Source organism: Chelon labrosus, assembly GCF_963514085.1.
Source record: "Chelon labrosus genome assembly, chromosome: 14".
Taxonomy (NCBI): Eukaryota; Metazoa; Chordata; class Actinopteri; order Mugiliformes; family Mugilidae; genus Chelon; species Chelon labrosus.
The window spans coordinates 10,763,434-10,779,036 of NC_140347.1; the positions used below are offsets into that span (position 1 = coordinate 10,763,434).

Consider the following 15,603-nt stretch of genomic DNA (forward strand, 5'->3'; position numbering starts at 1 on the left):
TCTGCACAAACAACAGCCCACTTGTGTCAAGATTACAGAAGCCGTTCATGGCAGTTCGTGGCAATTAATTCGACATAACGAAATAATTAAGATAACGAATAAATTTTTTCATTATCTCGACACAACAAATTAATTATTTCGTTATCCCGAGATAACGCAATCGAGATAACAAATTAATTATTTCGTTATCACGAGATAACGATTTTGTTATGTCGAAATAACAAAATAATTCATTTGTTATCTCGACTCGATTTCGCTATCTCGAGATAACGATCTTTGTTATCTCGAGATAACAAAATAATTAATGCATTATCACGAGATAACGATCTTTGTTATATCGAGATAAGGATAAGTCGTTATCGCGATATAACAGTGCATAAAAAAAAATCCATGGCCGTTCTCTGCTTCCGTACATATTAGTTCCTCATTTAAGAAGCATTTTGGCAATTTTAGATTCATTTTAGGCAAATTGTTTTATGGCTTAGCAATACAGAGAACTTTGGTACCAAATAAGTATCTGCCTTGTATTTGTAGTATTTGTACCAAGGCTCAACTGGAATTGGCACTAGTAACAAACATTTTTAAACAGCACTACTACCCGATTGTTTGGTCTGTTCCGAGACTCGACAGCTAGGACGGCTGTCCGTCATTTGGTTACTCTTGATGTAAGATGGCCTGAATAACTTCGAATCTTCACATGCTGAAAAGGCATCTGGACTTCCAGTGTGGTGTACAAGATGAGCTCAAGATTCAAGTTTGAAAAATATCAACCACAGATTGTATTAATCTGGACAACATGACGGCTCCCCAGAATGGAAGCCAAGCTGTCTTCATTCGGCTGGTTGGGTGGGGTAAGTCACAACCACCCCCACTGAGCGTTCGTTCTTCCTAATCAAGTGTATGAGGAACTGATGGGCTTCACACAGAAGGTGTGGGGGCACCTGCAGACTTCTCTTCAGAAATGTATGTTTGTCTGAAGGCAGAAGGTGGGATTGTTTGCCAGTGGCGTCACCTCTTCAGTATGACAGTGCTCTTGCATGCCTTATTCTAGATTCACTTTTGTACAGAGGGGGGGAAATGGAGAGGTGTTGAAGTCCTGAATGTTGTCGACTGCCAAGACGTCGCATTTCCCTTTCAAAATGGGAAGCTTATTAAATTAAGGTAGCTGCTATTAGCACCCAGATGTCAGTAGCCAACACTTCTATTTGCACCTGGCAGAAAGGCTTTTTAAATTATAGTTAACGTTAACAGAGGGCTGATTTTAACCCAAACCATCGTCTTTTCCTAAACCCAATAAAGCAGCTTTGTCGCCTAAACGAAAACTCCACTAAAAAACTGAAAGTAGCTGAAAGAAATTAAATATTTAAAATGTGAAGAAGCCATGTAAGTATTAAAACTATATCAGCGCTGATGTATGATTTCACAATAGACACAAACCCCAGTCTTTTTGGTTTGTCGCCCCATTCAACCAAACACATGACTTCCTTTACACCTTCTCGGCAGCAAACCACGGAGGCAGACTTCTCCCACAAGCTCGTAGCTACTGACTTAGCTGATGAAGTGGCATGTAACCGTGCATGCATGCAGCGGCGTTTGCGTTTTAGTGGAGCCTGAGGGCAGGGGGTGAGAGGTCACTCTACGACTCTTGGCGTAAATAGCTAAACAGCTGACTATTCTCACCCGGGTAAAATTAAACACTGTTCAGATCAAACGAAAATAGTTGGTCTCACCGGATAATCATCTAAGCTGACGATGGTGAGGGTGCCTCTTTGATTGAATGAAAAAGTCTTTCACACAGTGAGTCCAGTTGTGTTTGCCGTGATCTATTCAGAATCTTGTAATCTTCAAATTGACAATAGCACTGCATTAAAAAAAAATTTAAAAAATGGTATTTTGGGGCAGATAGTGCAAGGGCAGTATAGAATGAATGGTCACGTGGCATGGCACTAGGTAGGTCAATCGAATCTGCAGCGCACACTAGGAGGTTAGTCTGTAAAAACAACATAAAGAACATAAATCTAGCTCGATGGATGGGAGGTGTTTGCTGGGATCACTCTCCAGAACCATGTACTAGTCCCCGGAACCTTTTAGTTCCAAGTACGGGACACTGCACCACAACATTAGCCGAAACTGTCAACAGAGGCTGACAGTGAATATCTCACAGACTTATCCTAAACCCTGAACGGGTCTAAGGATCGTAATTTCTCCATTATACACAACCGCGTGTTGTCAAGTGACGGACGTTCCCTGGTTAGGTTGCGCAGAAGAACCTGAGTTGGCGTCATTGACCTAAGATTGGTGTGGCGAGCGGTCAGGCGCCCCACTGAAAGCTAGTTTGTAAGACCCTGATTGAAAATGTTCCTAGTGTTGGAGCTGTTTTAGACAGATTAGATAAATAACAGATTATCTTATCTAGACATCTGTTGACGCAAAAATGCAAGAGGTGTTTCACAGGAGGTGTATTAAGGTTAAGTGTCAGTCAGTCGGCATCATCCACCGACCCAACCGTAATCATTCTCCAAGCAAGGTACCAAAAAGGTACGGTTTAGAAATTCAAGTCTGGAATTGCAACTAGCGCAGATGAAAATCTAACAATACCATGCCCAGTTTCTACATGGTGTTATCTTTTGCGGCGTTCAGTAGTTTCTTATCTAACGAGCCTTAAAGCTCACGTATGTTTGACCTTCTTGACTGGATCTTCTAGCGGCAGTAAGCCACGCCTGCTCTGCCTTCTGCCTTGTTAATGCAATGATATTTTCATTCTGAACGCCTACTGAGAGAAGTGTGCCATGCCGCCAAATAACAAAAACAGGCCCAGCAATGACAGATCACGTAAAGGTGTCTTTTCAACAGCGCAGAGCACATCTTTTTCGATTAAACCACAGAGCGGTGCTCCCCGCATACGTACACGGCGCTCGGCTGTATGCGCCTCTTCGTGTTGCCCGGCAGCTGGGGAAGAAACTTGAAGTACTTGGGCATGAGATCGAGGCAAGCGTCGCGGAACTTCTTGATGCGCCAGTAGTAAATGAGAGGATTGAGGGCGGACTTGAGGTAGCACAACCACAGGACCCACGTGCTGATCTGAAAAAAACTGTCTTTCCGGTAGAACCCGTCGCTGAAGGTGGTCAGCAGGCTGTAGGCAGTGAAGGGCGCCCAGCACACTGTGAACACGGAGAAGAGGATGAGGATGGTGGTGAAGGCACGGGTCTTGAAGCTCATGTCGATGTTCATCTGGAAGGGCCTCTGGAGGCTCAGCAGGCCCAGTTTGCTGGCCTGGCTCAGACAGATGCTGTCCGAGTGGCTGTGGATGCGGATGGCGTTGTGGCGGATGGTGTTCAGGATCCCCATGAACGTGTACAGCATGACCATGAAGGGTATGAAAAAAAAGACTAGCATCAGTATCAACACATAGGCGTGGTAACCGGGCTCAGTGCCGTAGCCGAATACACACTGAGGGGCCCTGGGGGGAATCTGTAGGAGAGGGGAGCCAACAGCCAAAGGGAAGGAGAAAATGAAAGAGAGTCCCCAGGTGACCACGATGAGCAGCTTAGCTCTCTGCGGGCTCAGCTTATCTTGCTTCTGGACAATAATAAGAAAGCGGTCGATGCTTATTATAAGCAGTATAGCCACGCCTTCCATCACAAACAACCAAAACAACATGGCTGAAACCCGACAGAAAACGTCTCCAAAAATCCAGCTGGTGGTCACGACCGTCACCAGAGCAAAGGGCATGTTCAGGATGGCCAGCATCATGTCCGCGAACGCGAGGCTCGCCAGGAGGATGTTGATGGCCGAGCGCATGGCGGACCTCTGGTACACCATCAGGCACACCACGACGTTCCCCGACAGGGCCACCAGCAGGATGGCAACCATGACGACGCAGAAGAAGATCTGCAGAGGCAGGCCGACGCCTTGCGGGACCTGCGCGCCCTCCGCCCCCGGGGCAGTCGGCTCCGGCGGAGGCCGGGCGCCCAGGGAAACGTTCGCCATAGAGATGTCCTCCATCTGCGGCCTCTCCGAAAGATTCAGCAGCCCCGTAACGAGGCAGCAGAGACTGGTGTTAATGTCCCCCGCCTCTGAGAGGGGAAAACTAGTGGAGTAAACCATTCTTCCCCAGGGTGAACAGGCATCGTCACGGGATAATTCACATCGAGCATGATGCCGTGGATGCGGAGATCGTCAACTCAGTGTCACGTGTTGCCATCTTCACGGATGTGAGAGCCTAAGATGTAAAAAAAACAATGTGAATTTTTATTTTTGTAAATCCAGGTCATGATGGAAACACATCAAATCAATTGTAGTAAGAGTGGGCCTAACATCCACTTAGTTACACTACTGCAGTTACCCAATTAATTCACAACTGATACAGATTTTTATGATCCACCCTGCCCAAGAGGATGTGGCTTAGCTAACGTCAAACACATAGGACTTATGGATCTGTGTATTTGTTTTGCCCCTGATCCAATCCTGATCAGCAGGATTCCAGAAAGCTGGGATCCAGAAGGTCGGATTTATCCCACATGGAGCGTACTAGATGCGACCTCAAAGCGTTCCAGGAGAACGAGGTTGAACGTAAACAACAAACATGGCCGACCATGATAAGATGATATTTGTTTTGCTTCCGAAGTTACTGTACGAAATTGAGGTCTCCCAAAGTTTTTCCATCAGCAACAGGTGATAACTTCTCAGTAGACGCTCAAGAAAGTGTCTACAAAAAAACAGATGCATTTTATAGTCTAGTAAATGATGTTTTAACATTCACGTTGTGCATCTCCATTGGCGCCGCCATTGTTCCGTGACGTCAGGCTGCTTGCATCTCAGTGAAGTCGGGGTACATCGATTTGCCCCGACGTCGCTAGTAGGACCTCCAGCTTCAAGTGGCACTCCAGAGCACTTTTCCCTAGTAGGAGTTCTGAAAGTGTTTCCTTACCAATGTTGCTTTTGTGCTCGCTCTGGGGCTCTGGGGGTTTCAGACCAGGTTTTGGAAAGCGTCTTCAGACAATAATGCTACTCCTTAACTAAGCTACTCCTTTTCATTTTATTTTATACATAAAAGTACAGCCTTCTCCAGAATCTAACAGTACAATGACTCCAACAAACCTTATTAATAGTGCTGTGGTGTACATCTTAACTTTGGAGATTTAAACAGCTGTATGAGACCTAGCATCCACGGTGTATGTTTCACTCCTACCGCCTCACGAAACATTCACATTGCACAACTTATAAATGTCTAACTGCCTTCATTTTCCAGCGGTTTCCTTCCCAGATCCACAGCGCCATGTTGTGGTGAGGATACCCCTAGCTTTACTTTTGTAGCCTAGCTTGCTGCTGATAGTAGCTTTCGGTTAGCTGGACAAAACTCCACGGTAATGAGGGGACAAGGAACGAGGGCAACACTGTTTGCGTAGAGACGTCGGATGCGCGTGGCTAGCTTAGCTTCATGTTCGTTTATTAACCAGCTCCTCCAACTTAGACGCAATTAGCTTCGCCTTCAGACGTCATAACCTGAACGTCATATCCCAAGACTATTTGAGTTCGGCTATCCGGCATGTAAGTTGGCAGGAGGTTAGAGATGTTCAGGGGAGAATTTCTTTAATAGGTTTACCCACTTGACTTGCTTATCCGTTGACCAGTGTCATAACTTTAACATTTCTAGGCTATTTTCCATCTCTCCATCCTACACGTCTTGTTTTATAACTTTGGGTTACACTGATTATCTGTACTAATAATTTGGTTTGGATGTTTCCAACCGTTTAAGAAGGCACTCATTTCCAGTTAGGTTACAACAACTACTACTACTGCTGCACTTCATTACAGTTTGTTTGACTGCAGCTACGCGATGGATTAAATGCGAGTGAACTTCCTCATGAATCCATTTGTTAAAGGCAAAATAAATATTTAAGTGTGGATAGAATTATTTGCCGGCACACAACAGCTGGTGTACATCAGCAAGACCTGATGTTACCGCTGATCTGCTCATTACCTCTCATAAAGAAAGTGTGTAAAGTTCTCTCTTCGAATTAAAACAGAACATATAAAGAAAATGAAAACGCAAATCGTTTCTCCAAAGAGTAAAACGGAAAAATCTCTTCTTTCTGTGTGTGAAGTGTGATAAGGACTCCCGTCAGAGTGCTTTTCTTAACAGCTGTCGGCAACTGACGGCTAGTGTGCAACTGGGGACAAGACAAATACTGCAATAAAAAAAACCTTATCACTAGTATAAACATTGGAGGCTGTTATTTCTGACTGCCTGGAATCGTTACGATGGCCGAGCCGCAACGCCACGTAATAACTGTGCAGCAGGAAAAGAGTCCGAGTTCGTAAATGGGGGAACTTTGCTGACAGATTAGGTCTTTCGTTAGAGTTAGTCCTACGTGGCTGTGTTCGTTCAACGGCGAGCTCACTGTCGACGTGTTCGGGAGCCATGGTAAATCACAGCTTGGCTGCTGCTGCTGCTGCTGTGATACCTGGATATGTAGCCAATCAACAGATAGCGCCGTCACGTCACAAAGACACTCCAAAGGCGAAAAAAGCTGCATTAAGAAGATAAACAGACCGGCGGCAGCGATCCCGAGAGGACTCTGCTTTGTGTCACGGCGTTGACAAGCGTACTGTTTGCTGCAATAACCGCTGTTTTGTCAGAATAAAAAATAAATAAAAAAACCTGGCGAACCGGAGCAAATGAGAAGCCGCTTTTATCTTGGCCCACTTCCCGCTTCATTCACGGCGTGTTCCATATAGATACAGGCCCCGCACATCGGTATACTGAACACAGCGTGCGGCGGCCTTTCTCAACGGGGAGGGCAGAGCTGTATCGCTCTCCGTTGCTTTTAAGGGTGCAGTGACCTAAAATGTTAAAATAGCCACTTCAAGCCTCCAAGCAATCAAGTAAATGTGCGGCAAAAAATGGATGGCCGGTACTTGGCGTTCTGCAAGACAAGGAAATGTTCAAATGCTGCAGTAGCAACACGATTATGTGCTTTTCACACATCATAACCTTGAATTGGAAGGAGGGAAGTGGTCGACTGGAATCCTGCCTAGTAAATCCCTTGTGGCGTGTACTGAGAGGTCGTTTAAAGCAGTGACAACCTGTCAGAGCACTGATTTATTTCAGTTTACATAGTGAAACAATGTTGACACGTCTGTGTGAGAAAAACCCAAGTCTGTCTCGAAGTAACGTATATTTATCAGTGGTAGATTTGATCCAGGTACGGGTACAACAAATTCTATGATACGTTTAAATCTGAAACCGTTAACAGGACTTTATAAAAGACTGAAAACAAATTAAAAATCCAATAAACACTAAAACATAAATATCCTCAAACACAGCCATCCGTTGTCGACTTTATAATAAGGTGTCCGTGGGATCTGGTCTTTAAAGTAACTTTCGTAGCTTTTCACGACAGGAAACCGGGGGATGAGAGGAGTACGATGTAAAACACAAAGTCCCCGACCAGATAACCAAACCGTCGACTTGACAGTGACCCGTCACCACGAGTTTCTTGAAAACTCCACTCTTCCAAGAAGCTTCTTCAGTTCTGAAAGACTGGCGGGGAGCTGCGGTTTAAACAGGAACGGTAGCTTGTTTCCGCTTTAGTATTTCCGGCTGCTTCTCCAACGTCGCAACTTTCAAATTGATTGTTTCAGATCAGTAAAGATGGAACGCATCAGGGAAAGGTTAACTGAGGAGATATAAACATTTGCATGACCGGTCTTCGGCAAGAGGTTTCAGTCGCCATTGTTGAAAATTAAGCACAGCGGTATTTTAAATGAGCCTTAGGCCTCAACTCCCCGCCAGTCTTTTAGAGCTGAAGACTCTACTTGGATGAAACATCTTCAATAAACATCTTGTTTTTCGGACAGACCCTGACCTGGATGACTGGGCATCTTAACAGACAACTTCACACCATCTACTCAGACGTCTTCTCTCTATTCTGTGCTGCGGTGATTTTAGGGACACTAATATGCGGTTTAGGCTTCTGCGTCAATTTCACGAAGCGTAGACCTTACGCAAACCCTAGCGCCGTAGCTGACGCGCACCTCCCCAGTCGCATGTTTCCGCTTTAGTATTTCCGGCCGCTTCTCCACCTCGGGAATTTTCCAATTGATTGTTTTGGAACACATCGAGGAAAGGTTAACTGGGGAGGTTCGGAGGTACAAACATTTGTACGACTCGTCCTCGGCGAACGTTTCCGTCGCCACTGTTGAAAGTGAAGCAGGAGGTAGAAACAAAAATTTACCCGACTGGCAAAAAAAATAAAAAAAAGACACAGCGCCGACTAGTGTTTGGGTGGTGTTTTTACAGCACGCTCAATGACCCTTAACTATTAATCCACATTTGTTTACATTGTGTTTTGGTGCCTTTGGTAATTACATAACAATACCAACTACGGTCGTACATACGCTGTCAATGTGCAGTGGTTGTATAAATCAAGCTTTAGAAAACAAGATTTTGTTTTGTTTTTTTAGATACTAAAACAAATAACTATGTCAAATACAAATTGCTTCATGAAAAAACAGATTAAATGTAATATCAGAGATTGACCTTAAAACGTTTGGCATTTAAAGTTAGCCATCAGCAGCGGTTGCAGACGACAATAAGTCTGTCTGTGCTCGAATAATAAGCAAATCAATATCAAACTGTTTAATTTGTAAAGCCTCATTGTTACCCTATGATTTGTTTAGTTTTTGTTTTGCTATGACTGGTTTGTGTGGAAATCGTGTAGGAATAGAGCAGTGAACTAGCAGCTGTTAGATACGACGGTGTCACTGAGAACACAGGCCAGAATAAATCACTTCAACAATCTATCTACATCTGTGACATAAAAATAAAACAAATTAAATAAATAAATAAATAAAAGTCAACGCCGAAGCAAACGTCTCTCCGACTAACAGCGATGCAGGCCGACCCCGGCAAGTCTTAAGCGACAGTCGCCGCTTATTTTAAAAGAAGAACTCGGCGGTTATCAGCGACTGTTCGTTGTTATAGCAACAAAACGGTTGAGACGACAAACTGCCCACAGGGACTTCTTAACCGCCCTGTTGACACGAGCATCATGTTTGTAAAATTAATTAAATAAATAATAATAATAGTGTTTTAACGTCGTACTCGTACCGTTGATATTACCTGATTCATTCTCCCATGTCGGAGCCCGGAGCTCAGGCGCTGAAGCTCAGCCCCCCCAAGCGGAGCATCTCGCCGCCCGGAAAAGCCTCCTCCTCGTCGGCGTGGACAAAGACGAGCACACCGCCGCTACAGCTTTCAGCGCAGACCCCCCGGTCGGATGTGTATTTTATCAACGGCGCGACAGCCTGCGATGCTACCACCTACACAAACGGAGCCGTAGGGTGAAGTGAAATCCGCAGTTGCGAGTTTGGTTTCCACGGGCATCCCCTGATTTTTCTTTTTTTGTTGTTTTTGTTTTTTCACGGAGCGAACAAGCCTTAGGTCGGGTTTATCCTGCCTCCCTCTTCGCCGCTTTCCTTCATCCAGGTGTGACAGTCGAGCAACCCGTCCTCCATTGCAAAAAATAAACCGATATGCCTGTTAACCCTTGTCTACTGCGTGGGGAGTCCAGATGATCACAACACAAACTACAAACTACTCTCACTGTGGGCTGCCCCGCTGCGAGGCGGCGCGAGCACATGCTACTTCCTGTCTGGACCTTCAAAGTAAAGGCCCAAAGAATCGCTTTTATTGACCTGTTCAACAAACAAGAACAGAAGACCTCACACTAAACTGACACAATGAAATGAAAAGAAGATGTATTAGCTTTGAATCAAGACGATGTTAGTGAATAAATAACCTGTTTACACATTAAAAAAACCACTGACAGAACATTGACCATCTTGTGACAACACAATGATCTTCAGGGAAACATCTGGACGTGGATGTTACTTAGACACGTAGCACCCACCTAGACCAGACCAGGCACCCACACCACTCCTTAATGGCAGCAGCCAAGGTGTTGACCTGGCCTCCAAATTCAATACATCCCAAACTGATCAAGTATCTGTGGGATGATCCACAGAGGCCCCTCAACCCATAGGACCCAAATGCCACCCTCACAAAATCAGTTTATGGTTGTTTGGTCAAACACTTTCACACCAGTGGCCAGCTGGAGGTCACTTTGTAGGGCTCTGGAGCAAATACCAGTACTGCTGATGGGTTGAGGACCTTCTACGGTCCCGTCCAGCTCTCCCAGAGTACCTGCCCGTCTCCAGGAATCAAATTGATGTGCCATCCTGGAGGAGTTGGACTGCCTGTACAACCGCTGTAGGGTTGTACAGGCAGTATCGCCTCATGCTACCAGTAGTGACACTGATCCTATAGTTCCTAATATTGTAATATACTGTAATCGTCAGATTTTAGTTGAATACCTAGAACCACAGACAAAATTAGAGAGAAATTTTCAAGAATTTCTGTATTTTGGGACAAGAGTAGAACATATGGGCACTTTATGCTCACTACTGAGTAGTGTAATTCGTCCTGTGTCTTCATGTAGCTCCATGGTTCTCTCATACCACTATGTACTACTGCACCTGCTATACATGGTTGAAACGACAAGACAAACCTCTTTCTTATCGCCTCTGAAAGTGGAATTAGAATTGATTTTAAGTTTCACATCATAAATGCTTTCTCAAACATGAGAGAACTGTAAAACGATAAAGATTAGCTGCTCACAAGACATTTACCGCTAGCACCACTTCACTGAGCACACTGATATTTCTCCTCTGCAGTTTGCTCGAAACGTCTATTATTCTGAAGGCACAACAACACAACTTCCGGCAGCATCCACCTCCTCTTTCTCTCTCTCTCTCCTCTCTCTCCCTGGGCAACATCCACTGATAACTGACACCCCCACAAGCCAGTGGCGTGGGCAAAAGTAGAGTTTCTGTAAGCCACGCCTCTTTTTCCAGCAACACCCAATGGTAACAGCGGGCCACGCAGAAGGGGCGTGGCTCCATCTGGAGGAAGCGCTGTTTTTGGGCACGCGTGGATGTGTCTGTGGGGCATATAAGTCTACGGCTGTGGGTGGTCAAACGTACACAGTCAGTGGGTGAAGACGAGAAAGGGAGCATGCATGGAGAATTTTCCATCTATAAACATGTGAGCCTTTTGGCCCAATCAAATGCAACACTAAGGATGAGACTGAAGAGAAAAGTTTTTTATTTATTTTTTAAAAAGTGTGCGTATATGCAGCAGCTGATGCAACCAGATCATTCTCATTCTCTCATACACAATATTGTTTAGACACCTGACTTCATTTTTTAAAATTTATTAAAACAGCACACTAATGTGGCCGACTGCTCTCGACACATGTCTACACTGACAGAACTGATGAATGATTAGATGAATTACAGTGGATCCCCAAAATAATTAAAACAAAAGAAGAAGAAAATAATAAAGCAACTCAACTGAAGATTAGCTCCACAGTTTTGAAGGTAAGAACTGTCAGCTAAGGTTTGGCTATAATCAAAAGGCATGCCAATCACAAATCAAACACACATGCATGTCCTTCTGTGTTGCATGTAATGTTATTTTACCGTTACGCAGAAATACGTGCTGCAGTGAGCGTGATGGCAAATTATTTTACCGACTTAATTGCCGTGCCGTCGTTTTCCCCAACTTCAGAAATGTTGCATGGCAAGCTTGATCACAGTGTGTTTTAGTCCCGGGCTTAAATATGTGTGTCCAAGATTGATATATAACAATTTAATTTGATTTAAGTGTAATACAGGCACCTAAAAAAAAATCTACAGTCTGTCTGGACTGACTTTACAATCACATAGCCATGGGTAAACTCCATATCTTAGTCAGGTTACAGCTGAATAAAGATATTTTAAAACTTCACAGCAGCACAGCAACAGGATTCCAACTTTATCATCCAGAAAGGAAAATCTCAAACTTATTGACTGACTTCGTTCTCCGCTGCCGTTTTTAATAAATGTCACGGTCTGCGCTGGATTAAAATAGAGACGCTGCTCTTTATGTACCTGTTGCCATGGAGAATCATAGTATCAAGGATCCACTGCGCTGGATACACACACACATACACACACACAAGTCTACAGTCTTAACACTATAAAGCAGCATGCCATGTTGGGAACAAACTGCTGTTTGCTTCCTTTGCCAGAGTGAGATGAGAAAGTCAATATTGATCTCTTGCCTGTGTGTTAATGTATGAATGCTTGTTTTGTGTGTAAAAACACACTCCTGCCTTCAGTATTTCAGCTAGGTGCGCGAGTATCATCAGCAACTTGAGCTTAAACTATTAAAAGTACTCATGAAGTATTACATTTTTATTCACGTACAACAATGGATGATTACGGTCGATGCAGGTAGATGCAAAGTGATTGTGATCTCTAGTGATTGCAGTCATGGAGGTGCGTGGATACGTTACTGAATAATGGGTCAGTGGACTGTAGGCGTGGCCTTTCAACATGGGACGACCTGGCAACGTGGGACGACTGGGGAAGGCTCAGTAAATCAGTAAATCATTTTGCTAAGCTACGCTAACCCCATCCTGACTCCAGCTTTGTGTTTAACCATCAGAAGAAAGGATTTAAAGTACATCGACTTGCCAGTTCATCAGGTACACTAGTCAAAACTAACAGTCCTACACTGAGCCTCTGCTTCATGAAGGTTCAGGCGTTCAGCATTTGTTTCTCATAACTCAGAGAGCTGTTGATTCAACTGTGTTTTCATTTTGGAGACTCTGGTTTGTAGAACTATTGAATTGTGTTGTAATGACACGTTTCTATTACTTTGGTCGACTCCATTTTTAGTCAGCAGGCTAGGCTAAACAGCCTGAATTACCACCTTTCTGCATTTGTTTTCACTGGTGTACCTAATGAACTGGCAAGTGTATATTGACCATTCTCAAAAAGGACTACAAAGAACCAGTGTTGCATTTTAAGATTAAAAGTCAGTGGTTATTATTTTAGATTTTCTTTTTTTTAGTTTGTATCAAAACCTCAAATATGTCCCCATCCCGTCTAGCCATCAATAAACCACTCGCTGCTTGAGAAACTCTCAGCAGCTCCAGGTTTCTCTCCCAATGAAATATACTAAATACATAAATAAATCAAACACGATTTTCCCCATTTGACTTCCATTAACGAAGACTCTAGTCCTGGGATGGCTTTTTCTGGATGGCGGCTTTAGATTTGGGGGGTATGATCTCAACCCGGAAGGGGATGAAGAACTCTAGAAGTGCTTTCGTGTCTTTCAAGTCCAGAGAATACTCCTGTGCAATCTTTTCCGGCGTCCATTGCTGGGGTTGGTGCTGGTGACTGCCCAAGGCCTTCAGAGCCTCGACGATGGTCAGTTTGCCTTTGGGAACGTCTGTGAGATCCACCAGGCCGAGCGCGCTCGCTGGCATACTGAACCTGAGGGGTCGTCGCTCCACTTCTTTCCGCGCAGTCACTGCCTTCGATGGCTGCGGGAATAAGAATAAATTACTTTTTTAAAAATGGCTACTTTGAAACATACAGTCGTTTACTCACCCATATAACTTTGGTGTCATTTGGAGTCGTTCGGACGATATTTAGATCTGCGTATATCCATATAGTGGGAGTGACTGGGGCACCGAAACGCAGCCTCGAAATAACGCATTATCTGCCGTGAAACTCGTTTATTTTGTTATCATACGCTAGTGCTATTCCCCGTTGAGTCAACAAACCGGTTTTCAAACCGCTGCACATTCGCGAATAGACAACAGGTAATTCCAGACTCAACGGGAAATAGCACTAGCGTATGATAACAAAATAAACGAGTTTCACGGCAGATAATGCAGATATTTAAGAAGTAAGACGAAACGCCATACTTAGTCCATACATGCCCCACATCAACTAGATGATCTGATTAAGCTTTGGTGCACCTTGCAGAACTGATTTACATATTTACGATGAATGGTCTTGTTTTTATACAGCGCTCCTCTACCTATTGGTACTCAAAGCGCTTTACAGTCACAATGACACATCACACGCACACATTCACACAGCAGTTCAGTGTTTTGCTCGAGGACACTTCGATCGAACTGCTGACCCTTTTGTGTAACGTTCAGGACGCCTAATTATTACGACCATGAGGATACGTGCTCTTTTGGAGGGCTTGCCAGGACCTCTGGACAAATGTGACAGTGATGACTATGGAGCTGACACTGCATATAACTGAATGCAGTTTGGGTGTTCCAGCTCTTTCTTGACAATGACGTTTACTGTGTCTCTATTGTTTTTTGTTTTTATAACCAGGAACATCGACCTCTATGTGACACAGGCCTATAGAGCTCTACAACAGCTGAACCTACAGAGCAGCTCATATTATTATTCCACCTGTCGCCAAAGGTTGAATCCTCTCTTGATTCCATTAAATGAAATAGATAAAAACCACCGTCAGATCATTTCCCACACACACATGGACAACCAGCCTCTCAGTCTGACCTCTGCTGCTGCTGCTGGATCTCTGGACTCCACATACAAGTTCTTGAGGTGGGACAGCAGCGGATCGTTCTTCTGCTTCAACGACTCCGCCACTGAAACACACACACACAGAGACACAAAACAAGCTCGTTAACGGGATGAAAGTACCTCTCTGAGAAGCTTAGGAGTCACACAGCCATGACCCTCATGAGGTTGGACGTTACACAAGTCAGCGGAGCTTTCAGACACTCACCGTCGGAGCCGCTGTCCGTCGGCGGCAGGGGGACCGAGTGGCGCGGAGCCAGCCTGGGCTTCTCCTTGGAGATTTCTCGTTGCACTCTGTTTTCTAGATTAAAGTTTCGGAACATACGCCCGACCCGAGCACCCATGGTCTGTTATGTGTTAGCAATAAAGTTGCTTCAAAACTGGTGGCGACGGCGAGCGAGAAGCTTCCATTCGCGACAAAAATAAAAACCGAACAAAGGAGGCAGCAGCGACACCGCGTGGTTGGAGGAGTGTATTATTCCCTTTAATTGTTTTGAAAATACCCAAATGCCAAGCCCTTCAGAGGACAAGCGGTTATGGAAGATGAATGAATGAATGAATGAATGAATGAATGCCATACAAGACTGGAGACCTGCCCTGTCCTGTGTCTGTCAACCACAGCTGTGCCCTGCCTTAAACCCAGATTGCTATTACTATCTGGACACAGCACTCTGTGCAGGCCATTCAAGTTGTTCCAAACCAAACTCTCTCATCCATGTCTTTATGGACCTTGCTTTGTGCACTGGTGTGCAGTCATGTTGGAACAGGAAGGGGCCGTTCCCAAACTGTTCCTACAAAGTTGGGAGCGTGGAATTGTCCACAATCTCTTGGTATGCTGAAGCATTCAGAATTAATTTCACTGGAAGTAAGGAGCCAAGCCCAGCCCCGAAAAAACAAGCCCACACCATAATCCCCCCTCCACCAAACTTCACACATGGCACAATGCAGTCAGACAAGTACCATTCTCCTGGCAACCGCCAAACCTAGATTCGTCCATCAGATTGCCAGATGGAGAAGTGTGATTCATCACCCCAGAGAACGCGTCTCAACTGCTCTAGAGTCCAGTGGAGGCGTGCTTTACACCACTGCATCAGACGCTTTGCATTGCACTTGGTGATGTATGGCTTGGATGCA

General features: G+C 44.7%; 2 protein-coding genes across 2 annotated transcripts; both read right to left on the reverse strand.

The window, feature by feature from the left end:
- Positions 1 to 347: 347 nt before the first annotated feature.
- gpr63 (G protein-coupled receptor 63) lies at positions 348 to 9,892 on the reverse strand. Its single transcript, XM_084559883.1, has 2 exons — positions 9,128 to 9,892; positions 348 to 4,222 (listed from the first exon to the last, which is right to left on the reverse strand). Exon 2 carries the CDS (start codon positions 4,105 to 4,107, stop codon positions 2,875 to 2,877), a length of 1,233 nt encoding a protein of 410 aa, XP_084416009.1. The 5' UTR covers positions 4,108 to 4,222; positions 9,128 to 9,892; the 3' UTR covers positions 348 to 2,874.
- A 656-nt stretch (positions 9,893 to 10,548) lies between these two features.
- Positions 10,549 to 15,267, reverse strand: ndufaf4 (NADH:ubiquinone oxidoreductase complex assembly factor 4). Its single transcript, XM_084560014.1, has 3 exons — positions 14,678 to 15,267; positions 14,446 to 14,537; positions 10,549 to 13,442 (listed from the first exon to the last, which is right to left on the reverse strand). Exons 1-3 carry the CDS (start codon positions 14,811 to 14,813, stop codon positions 13,131 to 13,133), a joined length of 540 nt encoding a protein of 179 aa, XP_084416140.1. The 5' UTR covers positions 14,814 to 15,267; the 3' UTR covers positions 10,549 to 13,130.
- Between the last annotated feature and the right edge of the window lie 336 nt (positions 15,268 to 15,603).